The sequence below is a fragment of the Passer domesticus genome, chromosome 3 (assembly GCF_036417665.1).
Source record: "Passer domesticus isolate bPasDom1 chromosome 3, bPasDom1.hap1, whole genome shotgun sequence".
Lineage (NCBI taxonomy): Eukaryota > Metazoa > Chordata > Aves > Passeriformes > Passeridae > Passer > Passer domesticus.
The window spans coordinates 49,974,519-49,992,613 of NC_087476.1; the positions used below are offsets into that span (position 1 = coordinate 49,974,519).

General features: G+C 37.9%; 1 protein-coding gene across 10 annotated transcripts in view; it reads right to left on the reverse strand.

Moving 5' to 3' along the window:
- FAM184A (family with sequence similarity 184 member A) overlaps nt 1-18,095 on the reverse strand; it is a 74,226-nt gene that overhangs the window by 43,774 nt on the left and 12,357 nt on the right. For all 10 annotated transcript variants that reach the window (XM_064413027.1, XM_064413024.1, XM_064413028.1 and 7 more), the window contains exon 2: nt 3,071-3,925. In XM_064413027.1, the coding sequence (XP_064269097.1) occupies nt 3,071-3,925 (855 nt within the window). The remainder of the gene's footprint in view (nt 1-3,070; nt 3,926-18,095) is intronic.

The following is an 18,095-nucleotide window of genomic DNA, read 5'->3' on the forward strand; positions in this document are numbered from 1 at the left end:
CTGTTACCATCATGTACAATCATGTCAATTTAAATGAACATTAGGTTAAAAGGTACAGAAGAGACCTTTTAGCAAACAAGTTTTATTCACACAAAAGCTGAAATAGTGAAATATTATTCCCATATTAATTGTCTATTATATGTAATACTTCAAAAATACCTTTTGAAGGACAAGATAATGGGTACATGGCATGACAGTAATGCATAAGAGAAATGTGTCAATATTCAAAAAGATACATGAAAATAAAATCCTATAAAACGGTCCACAGAGTCTGGGGGTCAACTTTAGAAACCTGGTTTCTGGTATCTGAGAGTTTTCCACATTAAAGAATACATTATGTGTTCATAGCAGTTTAGTGTCCTTCATTGCAACTCTGAGTGTTGACTACTGACTCAAATTAAGCTACGTGTGGAGATACATAAAATTAAAGCTGGGCAACTACTTATATCAAACATTCCTAGGGGTCACTGTTGGGACCAGCACTTTTTAGCATGTTTCTCAGCAACATGGGCAGTGGTATGGGGTGCACCCTCAGCGAGCTCGCTGACAACACCAAGCTGTGAGGCACAGTCGACTCACTGCAGAGGAGGGAAGGGGTGTCGTCCTGAGAGACCTTGACAGGCTTGAGAGGTGGGACTGGGCAAACCTTGTGGAGTTCAACAATACCAAGAGCAAGGTCCTGCACCTGGGTCGGGTCAATCCCAAGCACAAGCACAGGCTGGGTGGAGACTAGCCCTGGGGAGAATGACTCTGGAATAAAAAGCTCAATATGACTTAACAATGTGAACTCACAGCCCAGAAAGCCAATCATGTCTTGGGATACATCAAAAGCAGCATGGCCAGCAGGTCACAGGAGATGATTCTGTCCCTCTACTCTGCTCTTTTTAGACCCCACCTGTACTCCTTTGTGCCTAGGTGTGGCAGCCCCAACAAAAGGACAAGGACCTTTCAGAAAAGGCATCCTTTCAGAGGATGCCACTAAATCAATCATAGGACTGGATCATTGGATCTCCTATCAAGACAGGTTGAAAGAATGTTCAGTCTGGAGAAGAGAAGGTTCTTGGGGAGATATTTGAGCAGCCTTCCAGTATCTAAAGAAGGCCTAAAAGAGCTGGAAAAGGACTTTTGGCAAAGACATGTAGTGATAAGATGAGAGGAGTTTTCTTAACTTGAAGTAGCATAGGTTTAGATTAGATTTTATGAAGCAAGTCTTTTCTCTGAGGGTGGCAAAGCACTGGAACAGGTTGCCCATAGAGGTTGTGGACTTCCCATCCCTGGAGGTGTTCAAGGCTGGATGGGACTTCAAGCAAGCTGGTCTAGTGCAAGGTATCCCAGCCCATGGCAGGGGGTTTCAAGCTAGATAATCTTTACTGTGTCTTCCAAGACAAACTATTCTATAGTTCTATGATTCTAAACTTTTCTTATGCCTTAAATCAGATGTACTGATTCACAATAGCATATCTTGGAGAGTGTAATGTGTTCTATCCGTGCAGGAGGGAAAAGAAAACATTGTTCTGGTTCAAAAGAAAAACATAGATTTCTTATAATTCAAGTTACTGAAACTGTAAAGAGTCATTTCAGAAACTAAAGCAGAAGAGAGAATTGGGGAAAACACTGTACTGGATGTGTAATGAAACAGACACCAGATGTGGTGAGATTATGCATTTCATCACCTCATCCACAGTGACCAGAGTGGGACCTGACTTTAAAATCTGTTGCAGATACTGCACTAGATTCTTCCTCTTCTTTGGGAAGAAAATTCCTTTACTGCAGGAACAATCAACATACAACCAGTTTCACCTTCACCGCAGTTTCCATAAACCCACCTCCAGAAGCCCCCTGCAGAAGCAAAGACGTGATGAACTGACTGCAGGCCCCCTCCACTATTCCCCTTCATCAATATAGGGGAAGTGGTTCGAGAAGTGGGAATAAAGTTAAGCCCAGAAAAGATGGGGTGGGGAGAAAGCGCTCTTTTAAGATTTAGTTTAAGTTCTCATTACCTACTTTGATTTGATTAGTAATAAATTTTGTAACAAATTAGTAAGAAATCATTTTTCCCAAGTCAACTCTGTTTAGCCCATGATGGCAACTGATGAGTGATCTCTCCCTCTTCTTATCCCAACTCAGAAGTCTTTTATTACAGTCTCTCTCCTCTGTTCAGCTGAGGAGAAGCATGGCAGAGCAGCTTTGGTGAGCACTTGGCACACAGCCGGGGTCAACCCAACACACTAAATAAAACTGTGTTGGAGTTTAACCCAGTAAGCAGCTAAGTATGGCACAGCCACTTGCTCACTACTGCCAAAGTGGGACAGGGAAAGGAATTGGAAGGGTAAAAGTGGAAAAATTCATGGGTTGAGATGAAGACAGTTTGATAGATTAAAAAAAAAAAGTCATACACATACAAGCAATTAAAACCAGGAATTCATTCACCACTTCCCATGGGCAGGCAGGCGTTCAGCAGCCCCAGGAAAGCAGGGCTCCATCTGGCATAACAGTGACTTGGGAAGGCAAACACCATCACTCCTTCCTCCTTCCCCCCAGACTTATATGTTGAGCATTATGTCATATAATATGGAATATCCCTGTGTCCATTTGGGGTCAGCTGTCCTGGCTGTGCTCCATTGTACACCCCCAGCTGCCTCATTGGAAGGGTGGGGTGAAAAGTCAAAAAGACCTTGACTCCGTGTAAACACAGCACAGCAATAGCTAAACGATTCCTGAATTACCAACAGTGTTTCCAACATGTCTGGATTTGTTTCCAACAAATCCAAAACATGGCACGCCACAAGCCCCCATAGAGAAAATTAACCCTACCTAAGCCAAACCCAGTAACATACTGAAAGAGCGTGCAGTATTGCAGTTGTCGCTTGTGAAAATATTGTTAATTAAACAATTTAGCTTAAAGTAGAAATAAATGTAAAAAAATTTGAAGAAGGTAACAGGCATGTATGAGTAACAGAAAATTAAATTTACACACTCTACTAACCTCAACCCAACAGCCACATGGAAACACTGCTTTTATAGGAAAAGAAAATTCACGGTCTTGGGAACAACATATCATCAGTCTCACCTGAACATTGTTTTCTGCAGTACCAAGAGCCACCTGAAGTTTTTGGCATTTTTCCCGTAGACTAGCAGCTTCATCCTGGACCATTTGCAATTCAGTTTTAAGCTTCCCCAGATTCTTCCGTAACATACTTTCCTGGTTCTGAAATTCTTTTCGTAGCTCCACTTCTTTCTCTTTGCAGGCATGTAGACTTTCTGCTGTAAAAAGCTGAGATCTTTTCAAAGAGTCAAGTTCATGTTCATAGAAGGACTGTGCTTTGCTGAGTTTGCCTTCATAGTCCTCAATGAGCTTTTTTTTTTCCAGCCTTAGCTCTTCAACCTTATTGTTCAAGTCTTCCAGCTCCAGTCTATGCAATTCCTCCATTTTCTCTTGCCCCTTACTTAAAGTAGCATTCTGACTCTGATGAGTCTTCAGAAGTTCTTGAATTTCAAGCCTGTGGGCAGCTTTTAAGTCTTCCAGAGCTGTACGCTTGTCCTTCTCATACTGTACTTGCAACTGTATGAAACTTCGTAGCCTTTCCTCAAATTTCTTTCTGATCTCTTCCACTTCCCTTGACATGGTCACTACACGTTGGACATGCTGAGCTTCTGCACAAAGCTGCATATCTTCAACTCTATCCTTATATGCTTCAAATTCTGTCAAGGCCTGATGTTTCATCTTTTTGTGATCTTCCAGTGACTCTTCCAAAACCTGAATCTTTCTCTTGAGATCCATTTCTTCTGCCATTTTACTTTTATACTGCAAGATCTTCTCTCTGGTCTCTGCAAGAATTTGCTGGATTTCTTCTTCATGAGCATCCTTAAGGGCTTGGATAGCTGCTTCATGTTCATCATTTTTCGTGTTCAAAGCATATATTACCTGCAAACATGAAATAATATTATATTAAGAGAAAAGGCATCTTGTTATTTGTTAAATCCCAAGAAAAACATACCTAGTTACTCTGAAAGCTACTTCACCTATCTGGCTTGTTTCCATCACACAAATAAGACACCAGATGTTATTAAGGATGTAACTGCATAAATGCAGTATTAATCATTATATTCTTATAGATCTTATAGAATACAGCAGCTTTTCTGTTCTCCTTAAACCCCTAATTTTCCTAATAAAAGCTCTGTTTTTATATCCATGTTGTTGCTGTAAATACACTGGGGGGGGGAAAGCATACTTAAAAACACATTTTAAAAACCCTCCAATTTATTTGGAATAGTTCAAAGACTTAAAAAAAAAATTGAAGAGATCTTTCTATTGGAAAATAACACAGAGAGTATATATATCACAACAAGAAATTCAACTGGAACAAAAAATATATCTCAGATCCCTCCTTTCCAAACACTACATGTTCTTAAATATTTCATTTCAGAAACATCAAAAATGCAAACACTAGTTATTCTGGATTGTAATCTTGATGGTTTCCCAGATACAATTTCACTTTTGACAGCTTATCTAGTAAACATTTTGTGCATCCTCAGGTCTAAGGTCCCTTACTATATAAATTCACCAAATTCCCAGCTAGTAAGTCAGATGAACAGAAAAGTTCAGGGCAGGGCAGCCAGCAATCTGAGGAGCCCAGGGAGCTAAGCAGTTCAAGAAGGCTGTGAAAGCAGCAAAACCACGAACATTCAATGAAAGTTTTAAGATAACCAGATATAGCCTAAGGGATGTTTCAACTGCACAGCATAGTAGATCTTGGTTTGTAACTGGGAAGTACAGATAAGTATGTGTGTCTGTATCTGTATACGTCAGTGAATAAACTATCCATGCAACAGGTGGGGTTAATGCAATCTTTTGCTTCAAGAACTCCAGCAATTCTCCCCATACTTCCTAGATATACAGGCAGCAGAGCTATAAAACACAGCTGAAAAAAAAGTCTTCTGATTAGTGTAACTTGGGTATCTTTAAAATTAAGAAGAAGTAACAAAAACGAACAACGAAGAAGCAATGAAGCAATGAAGAGGGGATTTTTCTTTTTTAATTGAGGACAGAACCTAGACCAGTCCTGCAATGGTACTGAACCAGGCAACAGAGGAAGTTGTGGGGACTTGCCCTCAAAACTGGGAAATATGAAGAGGGCACAGAGTTGCTCTCCCGACAGCAAGCAAAAGCCTCAATGCTCCAGACTGAAGAAAATTGTCTACAGTCAAGTGTTCAGATGAGCTACAAAGCTGAAAAAAGTTCTCGTAAGTGAAAAGAGCAGATTCAAGACTTTGGCCCTGGTGTTCTTTTGTTTGTTTAAACTACAGTCCGACATTTATTCTAAATTTTATGCATTTTATTCTAAATTTATTCCACATTTTTATGCCTGAAATAACATACCCCATTCTCTTACCTGAGCCACAAAATCCCAACAGGACATGCTTTAGATTACAGTTGAAAAGAAAAAGGAAAAATAAAAAAGCTCTGAAGCAACATTAGAGTAAAAAACCCAACCCCCCTAGCCTCGCCTATCTTTATATAGCAAGGAATTAACTTTAAAATATCACAAAAAACACTTTAAACTTCTTCTAATTCAATTTTTTAACATGCTATTTAATGAAAGAAGAAAAAAACCACAGGTTTTTCATAGGTTTGGCAACTTGTTTTTAGTACCACTTACATATCTGCAGGTATCAATTATACTTTTGGCTTTTTTCTTCCCCAGATTAAAAAAAAATAATAAATTCCTATTTTGATGGAGTTTCATGGTACAGAGACTCACAAAACTGTACCAAAACATTGCAAGAAATGACAACTAAAGCACGTGCAATCTCATTAGCAAAATCACAACTATCACTTAAACGCCATTCCCCAAAGGTTTCAACTTTCTATATTCTTATTGTCTTTGATGTCAACAGTAACTTCTGATCACAAAGCTATGACCTCCCTCCTGGTACCAACAAACAGTCTCTTGGATCCCAAAAGCTTGTTTTCCTGTTGGTTTTATGGTGCCTAGTGTTCAAGTTCTTTGTTCATATCAAAGGGTTTGGGGGTTTTCTAAATGTTATATGCACTATCTTGCATGAATAGGCCTTAGCTTTGGTTAGAGAAGTTGGACAATGTAGTTTAAGAAGTACTATAAAGAAATAAATCTCACACTTAGGATCAGGTCATTACAATAAGCAATTGCAGAACACTAGGTCAAATCCCACACTCTAAACACCCCTTGACTCTTGTCCTTGTGCATACAAGTGCCATAATGTTTATCACTTCAGGCAGTGTTCCAGTCTCAAGTTATGCAGCACTACAATCTGCAGAAAGTATAAATCATAAAGCATTTTCAAGGGTATTATGATTTAGCAGTGGAAACCTCACTGAAAACTCCAAGTGAAAAATAAATCCATGTGCAATGCCACATTTGGAAGATATCTTTAAATTCTCATTACTGACTTGCTCTTTACTAAAGGCACTGAACAGCAACAAATTCAATTCAAATTCAAGCACAACTCGTTCCTTAAAGGAAGGGCATTCATATATTATGGGAAATGTAAAAATAAAATGCATGCAACTGAATATTTCATCATCACATACGCCTTATAGCAGCCTGAATTCCAGCTCCATCCTACTACTACAAACCTCAGTATTTTTAAAGAAATGGAATAGCTATATCAGATTTTATTTTTGAGAATTTGATACACTGTATAGGAACACAGGGAAAAAAGTCTGTACCACCTGAAGCAAAAGCAACTTAACAGCACTTCAATGAAATGTAAGCAAAAATTGAAGTACTGTGAAGCAAATGAATACATGTAAAGTTCTAGCTAAACTACATAGTTCCTTCTCAAGTAAGTTTCTGAAAATTGAAAAGCAATAAGGTTGCAAACGTTGGAGATAAGTATATAAAATAAGTGCTGCACTCTCTGTTTTCAAATGAGAGCATGAACCCCCGGTAAGGACGCTTGTAAATGCTTTTAAAAATGATTTTTAAAAACCCTGCAGCTTTTTTAGTACAACTGCATAATACTAAGACCCATAAACTGCTTATTTGAGTAATTCATATTTTTCCAGCTCTACTCTAACTACACGTAGCAATTCTTATCTCATGACAGGGAAAAAAAAAAATCATGCTTTACTGTATTTTCAGTCAGCATATCATTTCAGAGGGACAGACAGAACCATACTCTCTATAAGGATACTGAGCTTGCCAGCTTTCTTTTTATAGAAAACAGTAACTTTATTATTAATGAAGACCTACTGAAATACTGTGTGCATTGGTCTGAAGAACTACAACAGAGTGAGTACCAACAACAGCAATAACCTTTGTTATGTCAGTAATTACTGGATTGTTTAGTTATGTTCTACGTGGTAAGGTGAAGCAAGTCAGTCCCTACACTAGCTTTGGTGTTTTGATCTACATGGAATACAAACAACAATTCCTGGTCCACACCGAGGATGAAAGATGAAAGTTTGGCTGAGAAGTATTTTTACCCCAAACCAGATGCTATGGTTTGGAAAGCTGACCAACTCTTGCATGGTCAACTGTACTTCAGCCATCTGCTCCTGACAGCAATTTAGTCAGGACAGAGTGCTTTTCTAATTACAAATGTGTAATTCACCTTAATACTAGAATTGAGTGCAAATTATTTTGCAGCACAGAAAACCACAGTCTATGATTGTAAGAAAATATCCCAGAAAGTGTGCATGATTCATTTTCTCTAATTTTACGTCAAAACGAAAGCTGATACTTATGAGAAAAAAACCACCACTACACATCTCACACAAACATCAATCTTATGACTGGCAAACCTCCATTTCAGACTTGATGCGTGGATCCCAGGGTCAGAGTACCGTATCCAGCCTTGTTCAGGTGAACTGTTGTGTTCCCAGTGCTCCCAAGGTGTTGCTGCCTGAACACCAGCCTGAAACACCAGAGCCTCCAGAGGCATCCCCAGATTTTGTCAGTGCTGCCCATCTCTGGAATGAACCACACAAGGACAATGCCAACAAGAAATGCTGGTGCATAACCTGCTAACAATTTATAAGGTGTGGACCAATGAGCCTGACCTACCCTTGCACTCTGTGGGTAGGTAAGAATTACTTCACATAGGAAGTAGTAACATACACTGAGAAACAGTAACAAGTGCAGGAAACAGAAAAGTTCAGCCTACATAATCAGTAAGAAACCTTTAAAAATTTGCAAGCATTATAATTAGTTAATTTTACATAGAAATATTTCCTCTATTTCCTCTAACCCAATCATATGGGTTTTGGTACAATAGGTATTGCATTAATTTTTCCCCTTTTCTTCCAGTTGACCAAAAAATGTCAAAAAATTAGACATATTTATACTTCAGCTTACCTATAATAATTGTTTTAAGACAAAATAAAATACTCAATAGCCAGTAAAAGTTTGTTTTATGGGACAAATTTCTTCTCCTTAGGACATTTATAAGGATACAATGATACAGGAAAGTACTTCAAAGCTACTTAAAACTGCCTTTCATAAAAGCTGACCACAATCACAGAGTACAGTATTACAAATGTGTTACTACACACACAAGTAGACAGACAGTTATAACACATTTAAAAAAAAAACCAAACCCAAACCTCAAAACCTATGCATGCCCATCTTTCTTCCTTTTTTTTTTTAAATTTAAATTTTAAAAAACAACCATTTATCTAGAAAGATATTTTGCTTCTTTATGGAAAACGTCACAAATAGATGATGCTTTGTCAATCAAGATCTTTGTATTGCTGATAACAAACACAGGAACAAGCCTAGACCTTTAGCTCAGGATTTCTTAGACATCACAGAAAAGGTGGAAGGAAGACACTTGCTCTTCAGCTACATGGCTCAATGTAAGTCTTTCTAAATGCACCTGGGTCAGTGCATTAGGGGCACAGTACAATGAGCAGGGAAGGGACAAATACAGTCTGCAGCTGTAAAAGGAATGCCCCCTGCCAATGGCATCTCCCTCCAAAAAGCTGATCTAACTATACCAGTCTTCCTTTGAGATAAAATGCACAGAGGGCAAGAACTTGATCTTTTTTTTCCCCTAAAAAACACACTTTCACATGAAATTTATTATTAAAATATCCTTTATGCTATCCAACAGTCTTCATGTGTTAGCTCAATTTATACCTAAGTAAAATTCAGTATTCTATTCCTTTAGAAACTCTGGAAACAAATACTGGATTATTTTTATTACAGCAACTAGCTTTCCAAAGCGATCTCTAATGACTTTTGTTTACAATTAATTATTTAGAGAATGACACTATGAAGCTCAACATAATTTCTAGGTATTGAGCATTAACAGATATCCACTACTACACAGGGCTCTACCTTTAGATAAGAAATCTTTCATTTTCACACTTATTGATAGACACTTAATTTTCTGCAAAAGAGGATAAGTCCAAGGCCATGCACCACTCACCAACATCTACACTGAGAATAAAACACAGGAAACATTTTTTTATTTTCAGGTTTCCTAATGTTTAATACTATATACAGTAAGTATAACACCTCACAGGGGCCCATACACCTAGAGGAGATTTCTTCATGCTCTTAAATACTGCTCCTCAAGTACCTGTAATTTGCTGTGCTGATAATCCATTTCTACTTTCAGAACTGGCAAGTACAGATCAGTATCACCTTTAACTTGACTTACAGTCCTTCCTGTGTTTTGTATATTTGTGTATGGCCCACACTGAAATATTAACTCTTTTGAATTGTCTGAAAATCCTACTGGTTTAACATATCTGCTTGCATTTACAGCTCAGCATGTTTATAAATTATTACAGTGCCTTAAAATGTAATTATCAGAAAAACGCATGCCACAGTCCAATTCATCATGGGGGAGGAGATATCCCATTCAAAGAAGAGGTGCAGAGCACGCCTTGACACAGGGACAGAGAGGTCAGCATAGCTGAAAAGGTCATTTATTCAGTGTGGCCTTTCTCCTGGAGTTGCACCAGAAAGCAAATGAGAAGCTTTTTGGGAGCTCATCAGGAGCTTCATGCTACCACCACAGCCTATCTTGGAAACATGCCCTTGGTCCAAATCCAGGAACAGGGATAGCCTTTATCCATCAGGTAACACAAATCATAATTACGGCAGCAGGTGAAGCTACAGAGCACTCTGTAACCAGACTCAACAAGAGGAGCACGTTACCTGCACCTCTTTTGATAGCCCAACACACTGAGCAGCAACTTGAGAATGGAATTCACAAGTTCAGAAGCCAGGCAGTCAAGAGCGGTTCAAACCTAAGGCCTCAGGACCAGGACACAACAATATGCCATCCTACAAGTAATTTTAGCAATCAGTAGAGAACCAAGAAGGAGCTCACCCATGACAAGAGGTCAAGTGGGCAATCAGGCCCTGTTGCTCCTTCCACTCTAGCAGCGGAGCGCTTCCAAGACCGGGTCCACCAGTGAAATATGACCACAGGGGGACAAAAGGGGATTGGACAGAGGCATCAGCACATATGTGAGAGTGACAGAAAGAGACATTTGGGGGCAAACCCATTCCATTAAGCAGAATAAATATAATACTGGATACAGGGACAGATGGCATCTTGACATGGTTAGCAGAAAATTCCTTTTTGGATGTGCTGCAGAAAAGGGAAAAGTGGGGTATTTTCTTAACCACAACAAATTATAATGGAACAAAGGAATTTAATAACTGTACTCCATTTTCTGAGGAAGAAAAAGAGCAGGTATCTCTTCCAAATATGTATCAAGATAAAAAATAGGAGGGGAAAGGAGGAAAAATAAAGTTCACTTTAAAAAGGCTTTTAAAAGAATCATGACCTGGCTGTAGTGTGACAGACAGATACAATGCTGCACCACTCAAATCAGGAGGAATTTCTCACTGAGAGGGTGGTCAAGAATAGGAATGGGCTGCTCAGGAAGGTAGTGGAGTCACCACCCCCAGAGGTGTTCAAGAAACAACTAGACATGGCTCTTAGCACTATGGTCTAGTTGATATAATGGTATTTGGTCATAGGCTGGACTCAATCTTGGATACCTTTCCCCACATTAATGATTTTATGTCTCTATGAAACATGATACAATCTTCAGAATATCATCAGCTGAGGCAAAAATTCAGGCACAAAACAAGCAGTTGTGATGTCAAACAAACAAGAAATACCAGTTAAATGGGAAGAGCTATATCAAGATAATATCACAGGACTATGAGAGATGGGTTGGGTATGCACTAGACATCTCTAGTCAGTGGCCAAGATGGCCATTTAAGAATGCTGCAGATGGACAGGCAAGTGAACTGAATTAAACTGATTTTCAGGAGCAGAACACCTCAGAATTATATGTACAAGCCAGAACCAAAGTAATTTTTCCAGGCAGAAAGAAGTAGACTTGAAGACCTTGACAGAAAGACAAGAAGCAGCAGGACAGAAGTGAAGTGCAACTCTTTACTATAAACCAAATTAGGGAAGACATCACCATTAATGCTTTGTATGACCTGGCACTTAATCCCCCACTTGGCTACTACATGACATCTGAGAGAAATGCTCAGCTGTTCTACACTGGCATTGCTGTCTCTAATGGAGTTACATAAGTTTACAGTGTTCAGCAACCCAGCTCCGTACATTTATGTTGCACTGCTCCCAAACATAGTGATTTCTAAGCAATATATTTATTATCCGTGTGACTGAGACATTTACTTTTGTTAGTTGCACATAAGTTTGCTTTCTGTGCCAAAGTATAAAACCAGCTTGCAAAATAAGTCAAAATAGAGTTCAATGGAAGTTTCAATCTCATTATGGCATCAAAAATATTTTCACGACGACAGGTTTTAATACAACACAATATGTTGAAGAAAGACTGTTAAGAAAGAGGGTAAAATTGTTTAGAAACAGCTTCAAAAGTTAGAATGGGAACAAATTCTAGCAGAAAACAGTTTAAATGTTTTGTAATAGCTCCTTGAAAATCAACCCCTATTTTTAAACTCAATCACTTGTAAATGAAGTGGCTTTAAACACAACTGACTTGTAAATCAAGTTGAGTGATACTAAACCTCAAACCTGCTTAACTGATAAGGAGAGGTCTACTGTACAAATGTTATCAAAATACAACAGTTATTTACAATGCCTCTAAGACTACTTCAGCACTAGAACTTAAAAATTATTTGTTCACCCCAATTCATCAGCATTGTTTCAGAACAACATTACAGAGAAAACAAAGATGCCATATTTTCATTGGCTTTAATCACTTGCTAGCCATAGTAAGTTCATCCTTTCTTTTTTCAATTTCTGTATTTAGTATCATCAAATTACATCCTAATGATCTGTCAAGCCATAGTTAATGAAGTTGGAGATTTTTCCCCAACAATGTAATTCAGAATTTTTTCTAATTCTATGTATATTTAGAAGGAAAATATAATTTCTAATTCACCAATTATTCATTTTCTTAACAAAAAGCAAAGTCATATTACTCCTTGAAAAAGCATCCACAGAAGAAAAACAGCCTTTTGGTGCAAAAGATGAGAGATGGCATTGAGGAAGTGGGTTGTCTTCAGTAGGATCAAATGCCTTAAAGGACGACATTCAGTGACATTAAAGCGATGAGCGCCTAAAAGGATGAACAGAATTTGAAATTTTCTGCAAAGTATATTTCTATGACAAATCCATCACACTTAGAGAATCTCCATTTGGAGTGAAAAAAAACCAATCATATAAAAGGGGTAAGATTAGTCAGCTGATTCCATTTATTGCCAGAAAGCAAAGCTTAAGGTTTTTCTATTTTGTTCTAAAATAATTTTTTTAAAGGCCACTATAAGTAATGTCTAACCCAGTCATAAGCAATTATATTGATATAAATCATAATTTAAGTCTCCCTTTTTTGCAAACTGGGCTAAATGATCCTTCATACAATCACATAATCTGTATTTTCACCTACTATATTTTCATCAGAAAGAAATATTTAAGTTGTGTAGTTATCTGTACTACACAGGTTAAGTCATAACACTTAAAATAATCCAAATTCTAAGAAATTACTATCCCATTTCATTCTATTTCCTTGCTTTATCATTCAAGCTAACTTTCATTATAGCTCAACACAAAAAAACTTGCTCTTAAATCTTAATCCATTTCATCTTCAAATCCAACCCCCTATTAACTTTCACCATCTGAAGTGTCATGTTTTTAAACATTTATTTTTCACTAGATTTTTATAATGAAAACCTGCCTGGTCATTGCCTGGTTTTAGCTTTTTCAATGCATTGCTTAGAAACACACAGCTTTTTAATAACTATGGGTATGCAAGCTGAGTTGTCCTGCTTTTTAGGAAAACGTAATTTTTGTAGAAGTACCCACTAGTACTGGTAACTAGCTTTAAATATTTAGAATGAAAGGGATTTGGTTTTCCTTTTATTTGGCAAGGGGGGAAGAAAGGAAAGCAGGGATGACAGAACAACAACTGCAGAATGTTAAGTAAAATAAAGCATCTCCACTTAGAAACCTGCTCTAGAGGATATCCAAAGCAATATTTCTGAGTCCCATCACCTGAAAATGTCACGAGTACTTTTGGATAATTGTAAATTAAGTTGACACTAAAGAAAGATTATCTCTTTTCCTCTCAGTTTGCTTGTAAACCTGAACTCAAGGCATAGTCAGCATTATCATCACTCATACACACTATTCATTCTTACTGAAGAGTCCTCAAATGTTGAGCTGATGAAAGCATTAGCAAAAGGGTTTTTTTGTATTGTTTTCCCAAAGAACCAGCAATACTGTATGATAAGACAGAGAAAAGATGCCATTTTCCTCTTCTCCACCAAAACAAAGTTCATTTTTGCACCCTCTCTACCTGCAAGTCTTGTCCTCTCAATGCCTTATCTATTTTGGGTTTAATTTCCTCAAGAATTTCTGTAGACTCCATGCAATTTGGGTATCTAGTAGTTCCTCACAGCAGATGAGACCATGCAGATAAGAATATACCACTAGTAGATCAAAGAAGAAATCTTCATCAATGTTTTGAAAAGCAGACTGGAAAATAAATCCATTGCTGGCTCATAATTTATTTTCTACTTTCCAGACTTTTTAAAAGAAGGCAAGGCATGGAGCCTTCCAAGCAAGTATACAGTTCTGCGGGAAAGAAATATTAGAGAAAAACATATACAGCAAGACTCCCAACACAGTATTTTTATCTACAGCATCTTTCCCTTTTCTAGAAGGCATTAACTACAAACCACCTCTGGAAGTTTTAATGCTAAGTTTCTAAAATAAATAAAGGAAATTCCAACTAGAATCTTGGAATTTTTAATAACTGCAGAAGATTTTGAGCTACTTTCCCAGAAAGAAACTACCTTGAAGCAATTTCTCTTCTTTCCTCTGGGGAAAAAAAAAAATCTAGATTTTACCCAATAAAACAGAATTTGTGTTCATGCTAAGACTTATCACTAATTCGACTGTTTAAAAAAAAAATTAACATTATAGAAGCAAAATCAAAGGAAGCAGAAGGTAGCACAGTCACCAATTGAGAGTCCAAGTTTATTTTCAAAGCTAAGCCCAAGATGAATCTAGGACAAATCTGTAGTGGCCTACTGGGATACTTTCCAGTAACCTACAGGTAGCAACCATGCAATGGAAAAAATTTTTAATTCCTAGCTACATCTCTATATTTACACAATAATGACTATTAGTTTTGACATCTGACACTCAACTTACAGGTTCAATACAGTAGCTATTATAGAAACACAATGTATACAGAATCACAGAAAGGTCAGAAGAGCCATCTGGAGGTTACCTAGTCTAACCTAGACCCTAAGCAAAGCAAGGTCAACTAGAACAGACTATGCTGGGCCTCACTCCAGTGGGTTTTGAATGTCTCCAAGGAAGACAATGATGCAACATATGTGAGCAGCCTGTACTAGAATTTGACCATCCTCACAGTTAAAAAAAAAAAAAAAAAAAAGTGTTTTCTTGTGTTTTTGTTTGGGCCCATTGCCTTATGTTTTCATGAGACAGCACTAAGAATATGCCTGCTCAGTCCTCTTTACTCCTCACCATCTGGTGTACACACACATTCATAAGATCCCCCTGAGCCTTCCCTTCTCCAGGCTAAACAGTTGCATCCATCTCTCAGCCTCTCCCAGTATGACAGATGGTGCAGTCTCCTCAGCACAGCGGCCTTTTGCTGGAATTGCTCCAGTACGTCCACGACTCTCTCATATAGGGGAGCCTTCGAACCAGACCCAGCACTCCAGGTGTGCTTCACCAGCACAGAGCAGAGGGGAGGGATCACCTCCCTTGCCCTCCTGTGACAGTCATTCCTGCGAAGTCCAGGGGGCCACTGACCTTCCCTGCCGAAGGCACACTGCTGGCCCATGTTCGACGTGTGTGTCAGGACCCCGGGGCCTTCACTGCCCGGCTCTTTCCAGCCAGTCGATTCGAACCACGTCCCGCTGTGCTGCCCCAGACAGGCCTTTGCACAGGGTTCCTGCCGGAGATTCCTCCAGCCTGCCCAGCTCTGAACAGCAGCACACCCATCTGTTCTACAGCCCCTTGCCCCACTTTTGTGCTGGCTACAAACTTGCTGAGGGTGCATTCTGTCTCATCATCCGGCTCACAACAAAGATGTTAAACAGACTGGCCACTAGGGCACACTGCTAGTGACCAGCCCTCAACTGGGCTTCATGCAACTGACCACAAAGTCCAGAGGTTCACCCAGCTTTTAGTCTACTTTAATGTCTACATTTTTTTCTCATAGTATCCAGTCTATCTACTTAAATAGTTCCCTCTACTACAAGTTTTCTAAATCATTCAATAAAAAAGTGGGGAAAAAAAGTTATGTATATAACTAGGAAAATTGTAGTATCTCCATCAGAGGCCTACAATAAAACTGATGCTCCTATAAAAGCATATAATTTTACTGCTTTGTCCTAAAGCATCTCTTTTTTCCTATTGATCCCATTAAATACAGTAAAAGCAGAATCTTGAACACTCAGTCTAAAAGCTATGCTTTCTTATTATGGCTATCCAATTGAATCAAAACTTCGTACTACTGACTTCATAGCTACCCTACTCAATGTTCTTAAAAATCCATCTCATGCAATTGCAATGAAGGCTTCTACTATTGTTTCTGTTTGGCAGCTGGAATACAAGGAGCTTATTTAAGAGTAGTTATATTGTAAATGATTTGCCTGATTTACCTCTTTTACAATACTTACTTTATTCCACATAAAATGAGAGACATTGACTCCTATTCTTCAAGCAGTTCATCATACAGAATTCCGTAAATTAAGACTGTTCAGAATTTTTCACTTCCAACAAAAATTCCCCACACCTGATGGGTCAGTCAAATAAGAATCTTCATCGAGACCTCAAGTTTTGGCTGTGATTAGCTATCCTAAGAAGAAAATCTGTGATAGCTAATATGATAAACACGATTAAAGGAACACTAAGAAGTCTTTCTTCAGCATCTATTACTTCCTTTTTTAAATTCAACAAATGAGAAAACAGTGGCAATCTTTAATCAAGGAATACATATGAATCAAACAAGTAGATTTGTGAGAAAGGAAAAAAAAAATCACTGAGCACTTGTGTGTAACTTCACATTAAATAATTAGCTCAAGGCCTCTGGTGGGTACAGGCCTGTATCACGCACCTGTCAGTACATATATATATTCAATTCAGTCTCTCACACAAACATGCTTAGTTCTGACTACTACTGCAAAAACCTTCCACTTTTTACACAATAAGGGAAACAAAAAATAAGCTAAGTTGGTGGCATATTGCAAAATACACAATAATTAAGACAAAAATTTAAGAATGATCCGTGCAACTCGTATAAAAAGAACACACTGAGATATCATTCCAAGGCCTGTTTTAAGACTATATTATTTACAACACAGCCGTACATAACTTTTTGTATTGAATTACACCAGCTGTAATTCAATACAAAAAAATTATAATTCACATCTTAACTTGTGAAGAGACAGCACGGAACAATTTGTTTTTTCAGACTTAGACATTTAACACTTAATAGCAAATTTGCTTAAGTTTTCCAATACTTTTTCAAAGTTGAATTTCAAATTAGCTAGCAAATACCATTTAAGCTTTGGTTTGTTGGTGGATTTTTAACGTCACTTTTACACACTAAGCACATCTTCAGCTACTGATCCACCACTGCTTCCATTACACAGTCAGGAAAGATTCTAATAAAGATGAAAGTTTTTGATATTTAGCTCTGCTCTGTTTCCAGCAGATCCTCTCCCTACTTTTAATATATACTTTTAGAAAATTTCCATTGCTTTCTACATATAGCTTAAAAATTAAAGAGACTGCATACAATACAGCTTCCAAAACAAAATCTCTTCCATGAAAGTGTAAGGTTTTTTAATGATAAGTTCATTAAAAATGAACAAGGGTTATGCATAAAAACAGAGTTATGTACATTTCAGAAATTTCTCATTTTACAGATAAAAAGTTAAACATGTGCTTGTATCTCTCAGTTTCCCAGAGTTTTCATTAAGTTCTCAGTATACTTCCTATATTTTGGGCAGTCTTCAATCACAGAACTGGATGTAAAATACACTAGAACTCCAAGCAGAGTATCCAACTAATTCATTGTGTATCCAATTCATTATTCATTCAACTGGAAACAACCATTTCCTCCTGTTAGAGGCTCACTTGGGATGTACTTGCAACCACAAATCAATACCCTTGTGCTGGGATAGGTGTGGCGGTACCAGCACCAAATCAAAACCCCTTTTCAGTTCTGGCAACCTCTATCACTCAGGTTATGACAGAAAAAAAACATTACAAATCTGTACCATAGTAGCTTCAGACAATTTCCCAAGACAGTTAAATCTTGGGAAACATACTGAAGGAAAAAAAAAAAAAAATTTAGTGACAGATGTACAAATTTCCCAGTCTGCTTCCCTATGTGAAAGAATCCCATTTACCCTCTAATCACCTATCTAGACTGTAACTGACACATCTGCTATATGACTAGACTTTCAATTACTGCAAGGAAAATAGGATAGGCCAAGGGGCTATTCTCAAGTTGTGTTTGTCTCAGAGCTGCATTTCCTTTCAGATGTATTTCTTGAATACTTGCATATCTAATTTTAGCCTTTCAGGTATATACATCCCTA